The sequence below is a fragment of the Polypterus senegalus genome, chromosome 1 (genome assembly GCF_016835505.1).
Source record: "Polypterus senegalus isolate Bchr_013 chromosome 1, ASM1683550v1, whole genome shotgun sequence".
NCBI classification, from domain to species: Eukaryota; Metazoa; Chordata; class Cladistia; order Polypteriformes; family Polypteridae; genus Polypterus; species Polypterus senegalus.
The window spans coordinates 157,748,901-157,762,227 of NC_053154.1; the positions used below are offsets into that span (position 1 = coordinate 157,748,901).

The 13,327-nt window shown below is 38.2% G+C and overlaps 2 protein-coding genes across 3 annotated transcripts in view; one reads left to right on the top strand and one right to left on the bottom strand.

Moving 5' to 3' along the window:
- Positions 1-5,588, top strand: part of LOC120533927 (leucine-rich repeat and IQ domain-containing protein 4-like) — a 30,196-nt gene extending 24,608 nt beyond the window's left edge. For both annotated transcript variants that reach the window (XM_039761055.1, XM_039761063.1), the window contains exons 4-6: positions 16-154; positions 4,193-4,389; positions 5,166-5,588. In XM_039761055.1, the coding sequence (XP_039616989.1) occupies positions 16-154; positions 4,193-4,389; positions 5,166-5,336 (507 nt within the window). In that variant the 3' untranslated portion in view covers positions 5,337-5,588. The remainder of the gene's footprint in view (positions 1-15; positions 155-4,192; positions 4,390-5,165) is intronic.
- A 696-nt stretch (positions 5,589-6,284) lies between these two features.
- The window catches only part of lrrc31 (leucine rich repeat containing 31), a 30,534-nt gene continuing 23,491 nt past the window's right edge, over positions 6,285-13,327 (bottom strand). The window contains exons 9-11 of the mRNA XM_039761043.1: positions 12,379-12,546; positions 12,070-12,237; positions 6,285-7,323 (exon numbers count right to left, since the gene is read on the bottom strand). Of these exons, the coding sequence (XP_039616977.1) occupies positions 6,968-7,323; positions 12,070-12,237; positions 12,379-12,546 (692 nt within the window). The 3' untranslated portion in view covers positions 6,285-6,967. The remainder of the gene's footprint in view (positions 7,324-12,069; positions 12,238-12,378; positions 12,547-13,327) is intronic.

Here is a 13,327-nt window from a genome sequence, read left to right on the forward strand (position 1 = left end):
CTTTCTTTTCTTCAGAGCCTGAAAGAACTTTACGTGGAAAACAACAGCTTGACTGCTCTTCCTGCTGCCATTGGCACTTTAGCCAACCTGAACATTCTTGACTGTCATAATAACCAACTAACGGAGCTACATGATGGCATCTGTAACTTACAAGGTACTCATAAGTGGTGTGTGTGTGTGTGGGACACACTCACCTTAAGGGAGTGTAGGTGTCTGGATCCATCTCTGTCCTACCTGTCTTGCTGATGTCAATCCAAAAGCGTAGTCTCTCCAAGTTGCAGACATGCAGCTCCTTTTCCATGTGTCCTTAAGGAAACATTGCTAATAGTCAGGAGAAAGTGAAAGCCAGCCATTCACCACCCTTTATTTCGGTATCCACTTACTGCAGCCTTATGTTTTCAGTGAGGTCTTGGTTGGCAACTCCAAAAATTAAGATGAAGCCTACAAGGGAGGGCAGGGTAAAAACAAAGTGACAAACAGGCAGAACTTATTTTTTGAACCCCCCCACCCAGGTCCTCACAGACTGTACCCCTCCTGAATCTCACATCTGGCAGGCTGTTTTTGCACTATACCCCTCACTCTGTGTGCAGCACAGCTCATGAATGTAAATGCCATTTAGTCACAGATAGTTCATGCTGCTATTGCTGTAGACTTTGTCATTCACTGAAAAGTTCATTCCACTGTTCGTAGACTGTTAAGATTTTAAGAAGTTCTCGAGTCAGGTCAGGTTGGGGAGCATGCACTGGTACAACACGTTGCCACACCCACCACATGACGAAACAACTCAGGATCCTGGTTGGCACCCAGGGCAGACACGTGGTTCAGTCCCACTCTCCAGAAATGACCCTCTGTCTGCCTCAGCCAGGTGTTACATGGACGTCCCCTTGGCCTGGTCCAGCCACTTGGGTCCACAACAATGAGGATCTTACGAGCTGGATCACCCTCAGGGAATCGCGCCACATGGCCGTAGTGCCACAACTGACGCTCCCTCACAATGCAGGTAATGTGCCTCATGTGGGACTCCATGAGCAAAGGAGTCCAGTCTTCATCTCAGGGCACTGGATAGCGTCCATGTCTCGCATCCATAAAGCAAGACAGGAACACCAGGCCTCTAAAGACTTGGACCTTCATCCTTTTGCATAGATATCGGGAGCACCACACACCCCTTTCCAGCAACCTCATGACCCCCCCATGCTCTCCAAATCCATCTACTGACTTCATAAGAAGAGTCACCAGAGATATGTAAGTAAACCTGTTGAGTAAACAAAGTAAAATGTCCTCTGTGCCTCCAACCTGAGAATTGACCCCTGTAACTTTGATAGCATGTTCACTGGTTCACATTTAAATTAAAAGTAAGTATTCTTTGTTGTCTTTGCACTGGCCCAAGGAGAGTGACAGATAGCAGATGTACGGTAAAGTACAAGACTGCACATAAACCCATAGTTCTCACGCCCAAGGGCATTATGTGTAATTTAAATGAGAATATGACTGCCAGCAGCTGTGATCCAAGTAGCTGAACATGATGGTTTAGGGGTGAAGGCTGAAGATTTTAAACTCCAAAAAGATTTTGGCACAGCTATTGGGATTAAATAGCCTCTCTTCACCAATTGTTAGAGTTCATTCTTAAAAATGCTATATGTTATTTTTCAATGTTGAATAGAAAGGGTTTATTATTCACTTCATAACCAATGATATTTTTTTAATCTGCAAACTGCAGATGTAATGCCACTCATTCCAGGCAACATCACCCGCAAAACAGCCACCAAACCTGGATGTTATGTTTCTCCATCATAAGGCTTAGTCATGCTTTTGCCCAGACTCCCTCATATTGAATCACTTTTCATTCATCCATCCATTTTCTGGACCTGCTTAGTCTACAACAAGGTGTTTGGAAGATAGGTGTTGCATGCAAGGCACATGGCAACTCCTGTCTCGCTAACACTGCAACGATTTACATTGAAAAGTACATGTTTAGGAACAGAATGGTCAGCGAAGACCTATGCAAACATTAATCTTGAACTGAAATCCAACAGTTCAAACTCTATCACTGCACAGAGTAGCTGGGGCGTTCCGCCCCAGGCGGCACATTTTTGGGGGCGGCATTATCGGCTAAAAGGCTCGGTACAATTCATGTGTAAGCAGCAGGGTTTGGAAAAATATCACTCATGAATAAAAAAAGTAAAATTCTCTGATTTTTATCCACAAATGCTTCAAAAATAACTTTCAGACTGTCCTTCTGTGACGGCATCAGACACAGCTGTTGAAATTTATGAGGCAATAACAAAAGTAAACATAAACATGACACCGGTAATACTTTTTAGGAAGATAAACAACTAATTTACAATTTATAATTTCATTTCGTTATCAATCTGAATGCGTTCTTGCTCTGCGCAGTAAACATCCCCACCTATCACTTGTACACTACACTGGTTCTGGTTTTCTGGTTTAATTAGAACATGGCTTATCAGTGCATCAATATTATATTCTTATCTAGTTGATGCTTATAAATAATTATATGTAAAAAATTATTGCTGTTTCTCTATATATGAATAAATCTATGCAATATGTATCTTAATTTTTCTCTATACGTCATTTAAATTTTCTATTTAAATAGAAAATTAACATATTCAGATATGTTTGAGGGTTACAAATTGAAGCACCGCCCCACCCTGAGTGGCACAAACTCTAGCTACGTCACTGCCACTGCACCACCCTGCCATCCAGATCTATTAGTAGAGATTTTTTTTTAGGTCCCCAAAGGAAAAGAAAGTTTGGTCTGCTAGTGTTCCAGTCAGGGATTTCACAGGAAGACAGTGATTTAATGCATGCCTTCTTACTTAGAAAATAGTAATACATAGTGTGAAAGGATCAGACTCAACACACTTAAAAAGGTTTGGGGCAGCCACCCGTATATTTATCCCTGGCTGCAATGGGTTTTGGAAGTAAGACAGTAGTGTCTTTGAAGGAGTTCAAACAAGAACTGATGATCAGTGGTTAAGATGGTGGGTTTAAATGCCAAGATCAGAAGTGATGTAAGGGAACCAGAAATGACCTCCTTCTAGCCGCCAGAACCGGAAGTGACGTCTTTAGGGACGAGTCAGACAGGTTTTCCCGTGTTTGGTCTGTAGAGGTAACGGAAGAATGTTTAGTGCACCCCACTGCCCCCTGGTCTGGTGTGGAATTACCTTCAGTTGGTCCATACAGCTTCCTCCTACTCCTATGTGTGTGACAATAGACATTACATAAAAAACTGAATGTAAAACAACTGAACTAAGTACCTACTAAGATAATCAATAATTAAAAGGGCAAGCTTGGTTATAGCGCACACTCTAGACCCTCTGGAGGTCACAGAGAATTAAAAGAAATCTGCGTGCCAATATGAACAATGCTGCACATCCACACTCTGACACACTAACACTGAAGACTTTCAGCTAACAAATTATTCAGCAGAAGTGTGTCAAGAAGCACTACTGGTGCTCCTTTATACCAACAGCAATATGTCTGCAAAATGCCTCACTGGGACTGGCACTGCCAAGTCAGAAGTTTTCTTCTCTTTTGAATTCCTGTGTTTGTTCAGACCAAAGTGTCTATTTATTTATTTACTTACTTATCCATCTACAGTATATTAATTTGTTTTGAAGAGCTTCTGTAAAAAAACAAATTTCCCCCTGGGGACAAATCTAGTTCTATCTTTTTATACAGAAAGCCTCAGTACAGAAGAAAGAATGAAACACAACATTAAGAGCAGCATTCAATCATAAGCAAACTGTCCATCCTTCAAGAGTCCTTCATTGTCCTCTCTAAGAACCTAAGGAATCCTGTAATCTCCAGCACTACAGATCACATCAAACTTGTGTTAAGCATCCTCTAAACCCCTTAAAGTGATTTTTCAGGAGCAATACTAAATATTTCCTTTAAGATAAGGATTGAAAAGCATGAAAGCTTTGAATTTCTGGTGCTTTCTCATTGGCTTCATCATGCCAGATATCACGTTTGTGTTTCTGTGCCCCTGCTTAGTCCACGTCCCTTTGTAACCTGACCTTATAAATGGGAGTTTCTTGGGTGTTGTCTTCTGGGTTAGTGTAGAAGGTACAAAAAAACTGGACATTTTCTGAATGAGATGTGCTGCAATGCATCTTAAGAGTTGTTACTGGTTTTCTCTTTTTTAACATTTCTCATTTGAATTACACAGCTTTAAAGAAGCTCTTCATTCAGGGCAACCAGCTAAGTCGACTTCCCGATGATTTTGACCACCTGCAGACCCTTGAAGTACTTGAGCTGGAGGGTAACCCACTTTCAGATCCCCCGATGGAAATATGTACGACAGGAATTGTGGCCTTGCACAAATACCTTCAAGACAAGAGGATGCGGCAGATCAAAGCCACAAAGGTACAGTAAGCAACAGCTTATAAGCTGTATCAGTTCACAAGAGTGGATGCTTTGAGTTTTAGATCAAATTATTTCTGAAAAACTGTCACTCATTCATCACAGTCAATTAAATGTGTTCACATGTAGTTGGGTAACGGTTATTCATACAAATCTGGTTTCAAAAATGCCATGTAAACCCTTACTCCTGTTAGAGAAACTGGGTTTTTGGTCCCTGATAAACCTGTTCAACGCACACTGATTTCTCCACGACTAACCTGGTTATTTGGCCATATAAGCACTTTGCAATTTAGCATTTTCCAGTCTGTGCATGTCTGTTGCACACTGTTCGCCTGCACATATGTTAGCTTTGCAAACATTTTCAGCAGCCACAGGTGGAAGCATCCCCAAGATAAATTTCTTGAGGCAAATATTCAAGCAACAGCATTATTCCTTCTTCTGGTTGAAATAATCTGTCTCAGTATTTCTGAAATTGATAGATTTGTGTGGATGAGATGAACGTATAGCAGTGCAATGTACTGTAAGTAGAAGTGCTGTGGATAACATATGAAATGTGCTGTATAATCTAATTACTTTTTAAAATAATAAGCAACCTAACACTATAGTTATTTTTTGAGGTAAAAATTCCTGAGTTATTATTCTTCCTGCAGCACTGGGTGTAAGACCAGAAGCACATTTTATAGGGCTCAATCGCACAACCATCGTCCTTAGCATGTAAAATGAATTAATGTGAAGCTTGGTCACTGGCCTAACAAGTTGTTTCTACAATGCTATTACAGATTCAGGCATGGTGGCGGGGCTTGATGGTGAGAAGGGGCCTAGGCCCATTCAAGGAGCTCTTTGGTCAAAGAATGGCAGCAATCAAGGGCAAAGGAAAAAAAGGTGCACCACCAGCCAAAGGAAAGAAAGGAGCAGCAAGCAAACCAGCAAGTGGCAAGAAAAAGAAATAAACAAGAAAAGAAGTCTGGGAAGTTTTTGATATAATAACTACTTCTGTCAGATTTTCTTAATAAAATAGGTATTGAAATGTGAATGTATTGTGAACTTCAAAAAATGTCCAAATGACTAACATTCCTTTGTTATGCCATCCATTTATTACCCCAAAATGGTTTCCTTCATTATAGGGCTGTCAGAGTGTACCCTAACAGTATTTGGCACAAGTCAACATTCCAATCTTGATTAGACATTTACACAACACACAGAATTGCAAAATGGCTAATTTCTAGTTTTATAAACAGAATTAAACACGAACAACAATGAAAACCACCACTGTCTGGCAGTGGCAGATCTACAGCCCTCAGGTTTAAGTTCTTAAAAAATGTGTCATCTATTACTCAGATATAAAACAGTGGAATGAAAATGGAACAAATTTAGGAGGAAATATAGCAATGACAAATTTGAACAGTAAAAATGATCAGAAGTGTCACCTGGTAATAATAAAACTCTTAGCATACAGTATTGGGAGTGACTTAAGCTTAGATGTCACCATGTTGACTGTCCAGATGAGAATATCTTAATAGACCAAAAGAGAGGGGCAGTGAGGGGTTTTCACACAGCTTCATCACCCTATTAATGTCTCAGTAGAATGGCATTCTAGCCATGAACCTCACTATAATGATCTGGAGGGTTAGACGTTAAGCACTGGACTGGACCGTATCATTAGTCAATATACAGTGGTCATCAAAAAGGCTACCAGAACCCTGTATGAGGGGTCAAAGTCAAGAGACTGTGATTTAGTTATAGAATGCACTCAACATCCATCCATGCATTATCCAACCTGCTACATCCTAACTACAGGGTCACGGGAGTCTGCTGGAGCCAATCCACACTCAACAATTCTAGGTAAAGAGTTTAAGAGGAAACGTAATAAGAGTGTTGAAGATTCTGCTGAGAAAGGATAAGGCTGATGTCAGCTGTAGGTTTAATACAAGTTCTTCATCAAGAATGCGAGTACACAGTCGGGTACAGTTTATGAATACATTTCACACTGATGACTAAAGATGCATGAAATAAGTTACTAAGATATGTAATCAAAAGAAACACCTCAGAGATCTTTAAATCTTGATACACTGTATTATAATACTGTGTACACATTACATGAATATAAATAAATAATTTATGTTGGACTTAACTTGAAATTCAATGTTGCAATGTGCTTGTAGAAACTGTAAATGATTTGGCTAAAAAATCATCATGAATATAATTTAACATAAAGTCTACTCTCACAAGATACCCAGCTCCTTCCAACTGCTCCCATCCATTAATTATTGCCAGTCTTGAAGCAACAATTTCACATTATACCAAAAACAAAATCTAAAATATACACAATAGGGTATAACATCTTATGGTCTGCAATCAGCCACTGTTAAGAGTAATGATAACAGATTGTTAGCCATTAACAGAAAAGCAGTCATTAGCCAGAATGTCAACCATTGCTACTTATTGCCATCACATCACCTCTAAAATCATTTGTGCTCCATCTTCTTATTCCAGAAGTATGAGGCTTGCAAGCTTATTTTAAATGAAAGAAAAGGAGAGCGGACAGGATTCCTCCTGGTCTACATGGCCACGAATGTGCTGTTCAGGCAACATCTACAGAAACATGTTGTTCTTTCTGAGCTGGTTCACTAAAGTCAAAGTGAACCTTGATATTGTGACTTTTACTGATGGTTTCCAGAGAGGCACTCTGAAGGCCAGACAGCAGCCATCTGTGCAGCCCCAGTTCTCTCAGGGCAGAGGTTCCAGTCAGAAATGTCTTTAGGCTCGAGAACCATGGAGTACAGTCCCTTCTTGTGGATGGCCGCAGGCTTATATCTAGCTCTGTCAGGTCCTTCAGAGTGTTTGCATTTTTAAAGAAGTGGTCCCAGCCTTCATCTTCCACTGTGTCGTTGTATGTCAGATCCAGTTGCTTAAGGTTAACCAGGTTCATTAATGACACTGAAAGAAACAAAGACGTTAATGGGTGACAGTGTTACTGAAATACTACAACACAGTTTTCATCAGTACATTCAGTCACTCCTTTTTTACCACACTTATTCAGCTCAAACAGCCAGTGCCTATACCAACAGCACTCAATGCAAGGCAGAACCCTAACCTGTACAGGACACTCATTGGGCACACTCACTTACAAAAAAACTTACTGGGAAAAGAAAACCAATTTAGTCACCAACTAACATAACAGACATCTTTTGAGATGTGAGAAGAAAACTGGAACACTTGGACAAAAACTTGATATAGACATGGGGATAACATACAGTATACTGTAAACTATGTAAGCAGTGCCTGGACTGAGATTTGAATACATGATTCTAGAAACTTGAAGCATCAATAACCACTTTGTCATCTAATATTGTAAATAAAGCCATCAAATCATGCAGACAACATGTATATTCCTATTAAACCTGACATCACTGAAGCTCCACAGCTTACAGAACAAGAATACTAAGTGTTATGAGGACATTGATGAAAAAAGATAGAAATAGAAACTTAAAAACAAGTTTGAACAGGGACCACACAGTTTATGATCGCATACATGCAGTATGACGCTGCCGAGCAGCACCTATTAAAAATAATGTTCACCTGTTGTGGTAATAAATAATGCTTTTTGATCACTTGCATTTCCATAGTTATGAATGAAGCATTTGTGCTGACTTGGATTACAATCTCAAGCACACATCACCAACAACTTTCATTGCTAAGTTAAAGCAGTTTAAAACAACCTATACTAGATAACTCGGTTCCAAATATCAGGTTAATGGAAAAGTTCCTAGCTTTCTAGGAACATGCCCACATTTCTCTCAGACTGAAAAGTAAATTAAGAGAATATCAAATTGGCATATACAGTAAATGTGCATAATAGAATTAAATGTTTAACCAACCACTGCTAAAACACATTCAATCAAGTACTATGTCTCTTTTTTTAAACAAACTAGATTCCTGTTAATAGTAATAGAATGTAGCTAAAAACAAAAAAAATACAGGTTCAATGTCCCAGAATGCAAGTCGTAATACAGTATACTGAAGATGTAATTTCCCCCATACAATGCATATAACCTGTAATCAGCTTCGACTAAAAAAGCATTTTCAACATTGGCAGGTCAAAGGCCATGAAGTAATAAAACAAAAATATATCCAAATCCGCTGAAGTACCAAATTGGTTTCCTCCACATACATCTATTCACTGCTGATGACAGCAAGAGAAAAAAGTGATGAAACCAATGATTGTCCAAAAATTTCTATAATTGGCACTTTCGTGTGAATGCAATATATTTATTCTTTGCTTCACCTATTCACCGTGGAAGCCAAGGGAACGGAATTTGTGGAACCCTAGTTCAGATAATACAAGTATAGTTCTTTCTGACATAGCAGAACAAGCATTCCCCCTTTTTAAAAACATTGTTCATTATTAAGAATAGATAACACGTCAACAAGCATGCGTGTTAAGTTCCATTCTATTTTTTTGTGCAACCTGATGTTTGCTAAAAAATACAGTGGCTCCAGATACACAAAATTATGTTATCATGGTAAACTAAAATTATTGAAAAAGCATTTTTGCAACTGAAATAAAATTTAAATTAACAAAAAAACTAAAATGATACAAAATGATTACAGTAGCTGAAAAGATTAACTGAAATAAAATATTAAATGACACAAATATTTTCAGTTTTTGTGATTACATCTCTATGGTAGAATCCATTTTTGCATTTTCCATAAACTTCCTGGCCTGCCCTGTAGGTGGTAAAATTCAATATACCTGTATAAATTTTCTCTGACTAAAATGGCATCAGCTATAAAAATGGTGGGAAGAAAACAACAAAGTGCTGCGTGGGAAGTTTTCCCAGAGTATAACATTGAAAGCAACAATAGCAAGTGCATGGTGGTAGAGCAGGGTATGTTGTGTGCTGCACCAATTATGGGTAAAACCCTCACAAACCTTAAAGTTCATCTAAATAGCCATTAAAAATTAGCCTACGACTTATTTCTGGGTAAACTAAAAGAGAGGCTGAAAAGCGCAAACAATCGGAGCACACATGCAAGTTCAAGTCCACATAATACAAGACAGCAAACATTAACATCATGTATGCAGAGGACAGCAGCTTGGGAAGCAAACTTGACTGAATACCAAAAATGCAAAGAACAATTAACCTGCCATGTGCTACATAAATAAATGCACACATCACACACAAAATTGATACAGCAATACAGCTTGTCAAAGAAATGATCAAACAAGAGCAGAAAGTAACCCTTTGACTGTCTTACAGCATTCCACTACACAAACAGCTTAGTTTTTCGGAATCTTTGCATGCTTTTACTGTTCACCAACAAACCAAACACACCTTGCTTTATCAAGTTTACGTCAAATATGTCATCCACACACAGGAGAAGCTATGGCAAATGCCGGTGGTCTTACTCTGGATGAATGGAACATACAAGAAAACAAGGTTATGATAATAGTAACACACAACTGAGCAAACAAGAGTAAAAACTGTACACAACTGTATTTTGTGGAAAGAATGGAGGGGAGGACTGGAGACTATTATAATTGACAATTGAGATACTGGTATATAAGATATGTACTATTTGTTATATTAACTTTCTTTTTTCCATCCTTCCTTTATTGAAATTTATGCATATTTAATATGAAACAAATAATCTCTTTGCATAGAAGAGCCAGCCCCAATACGTTTGTAGCAAAATTCACATAGGTGTTTGTTTAGATACAATGTTACTTCTGCACAACTATTTGGTTAAAGCAAAGTTTTATTTTTTATTTATAAATTGGCATGCTAATTAAATATTTTGAGCACTGTTAAAAACTTTAATGTATTAGGTAGAAATTATGTAATGCTGAAATAATTTAAGGACTTAATGAAAGAAGAGATGGGAAAATGTGTTTTACACGCATTACTTGTTAGCCTCAGACATACTGGAATATCTGTCACTCTTGCAACTAGTTTAGATCCTGAGATTAAAAAGAGAAAATGGAGAAATGTCCACCTGAATGGTACTGTGGAGCCTAGGTGTTTTTCAGAATTTGATACTTTTTTTAAAATTAAATACAATTTTACTGGTACATTCACTCTTAGCTTGCCTATGTGCACTGGCCATTCCTTCTCTTCTAAGAAGAGTAAATACAGCAGTTATTTGTATTTACTGAGGCAGTGGACCACAAACACACCATAGCAAAACTACAAGATGAGGCGGCATAGGGTCTAGCGGTTTTAGAAAATACCATAGTCCTATAGAAAAACAAGTTATTAACTATAAAAATGATTAGCTTAAACCCCGAAAACCACTCTCGACCATGTGAAAGTCCTCCACTTGCAGAAATACCTGAAAAAAAAGTTAGGCACGGTGTTTTCACTGGCACTCCTGCTTAATTCTGGCAAGCCACTGTGGCTGTGTATCCTAAACTTACCCCTGTGGCTTTGGATATTGTGTATGCCCCAAACACACAAGCATTTATTGGACTAGGAAACAAATGGTCACTTCTCCAGAGTACAGAGTTTTCTTGAAAATGAACAGAAAGATGAATAACCAAATCACTCTAATAATCAGGCTGTGCTTTGTACCAATGTTATGGTGGGACTTTGGAAATGTAAATTGTATTTATTGCTTTCTTTATACAATTTAAATTTGGATACATAGTTTGCATTCAAAAGTGTAGTTTTTTCCACATAAATGATCAAAAAATGTAAGTACCTTCTAGAATTGTTAATATTCAGTATATGGTTTTATTTTTGTTTGATTTTAATAGGACATACCACCCACAGACGCACTGTTGCACAAAATTAACCTTCATTAACATTGCTTTAACCATGCTGTAATTACTAAAAGTTACACTAATAGATATAAAAACAAGATAAAAATGCCTTGTGATAAAATAAACAAAGCTAAAACTAATAATATGGTATGCAAGGCTACCTAAAACTAAAAACTATTAAAATATATATATTTTTTTTTACCAAAATTCATGCGTTGATTTTTATTCTTACATTTTGGTGGAGTCGTGCTTTAAAGACATTAAAAAAAACAGAAATAGAAATGCCACTATAAAAGTATTTCAGTTCATTAGCTCCCTAACTGTTGTGAGGGACAACATGCTTGGACCACCGACCCAGCCAAAACTGGTTTGGGGTCCTTACCTTGGTGGGATACCCGTAACACATGGACAGGGAAGGACAGGGAAGAGCAATAATTCCTGCTTGTTGTATTCCCCCGTACGCTAGATGGCAATAGACCAAGATATCAGTACCCATTTGGATACCCAAAGGGAATGCTGGGAATTGTAGTCCAGTACATTGCTGGTGTCTGTGGGTGCCGCAAGGAGTGTAACTCCTTGCTATGGCCCAGAAGTACTTCCAATGGGCGAAGCATTGCCACTGGAAGTACTCCTGGATCCGCCATAAAAGATGACACTGTCTTGTCCATACAAATCGGAGCTGGGTGCAGAGACAGTTTATTTGCCTTGGAGGAATAATGTGGTGGAGAGAGAAGAAGAGAAATACCAGGTATTTGTAATAAAAACCCCTTTATTTGAACCCAGGACTTATATCATGTGTTGTGTTGGGGGTTCAGTGGCACCCAATAGTCTTTATAGCATCTACAGCTTAAAAGTGCATTAAATAATAATGAGGAAACTAAAACAATGACACTAGTAAGGGAAGCATTTGTGTTCCTCACCTAGATTAGTCATGTCTTTGCCAGTCAGGTTGCAGCTGCTCAGCTGAAGCACATGCAAGAAAGAAGTGGAAGGCAAAACATTAAGAAGCACATGTAGATTTCCCCCGATGCATTTGTTCCAGGAAAGATGCAGGCACTCCAATTGAGGCAGTTGGGATATAGCTTCAGCTGTAAAGTATTTAGTCAAAGTTATAAATACAAAAAACTCATACTGTCCAAAGATAGCAAGCACGTTCATAGGATTATGAAACATTTAGTTTTAAATAACCTTGATACAGAACATATGTTTGCACATGGCTGTCAACTCACCTAGAGAATGGTAAGCGTCCTCACTTATGCCACAGCTGTTTAACAAAACACGCTTGAGTTTTGGCAGAAAGCGCAGTCGGGAAAACATCTGTTCAGCACAACCTCCTATGTTCTTATTGGCTGACAAATCCAGTATCTCAAGTTCCGACAATAATGGGATAACTTGAGCTGGAAAAAAGGGTAAAAGAAATGCTCACACTGCCTCTCAGAACTGCATTTAAATTATTTTTCCCCATTTATTTATTGTATTTAAAAAAATGACCTATGTATAAATTACAGATTAATACAGTTTTTCAAAAATTAAACTAACAGGTATGTTCTGATTTAAATTATCATCTCATACTTGCTACACATATAGTATACCCTGTATAAAGCTCTAATTCACTAACAGTAACTTATTAAACCATACAACATCTATATACATAAGCACACAAATTGCATTAAACATCCAGAGTAAAAGAATAAACAGCCATTACTGACAAACAAATCATGACCACATAAAGTATCAAGATAATAACTAACTGAGAACTAGCCAAATGATGACAGAGGACAGGAAAACAAAAAACTTCTATTAATAAAATTCCTGGTCAAACAATGGTCAGAAATAACAGGTTGTGCCACATATAACTTTTCAATAAGTAAAACGCAACAAAGATAATTCCTGATCTACAGTAAATTTGGTTGTACTGGGGACAACATCCATGTGAGCCATGGTCACTACAGTTCTGGTGCTGCGGCCATAGTCATTACAGATCAAAGTCAATAGTAAAGTAAGCCTGAATGGACAGAATGCCCTGGTCTAATAAATGATCATATTAAGTATGGGTCAGTGAAGTTAAAAGACACACCTCAGGTAATCACCAATAATACATTAAAATCATTCGCATTTAAAGTGAAAGCTACCGCCAATCCATTGCCTGGGCCAACAATTATGTCAAACCGAAGCTAA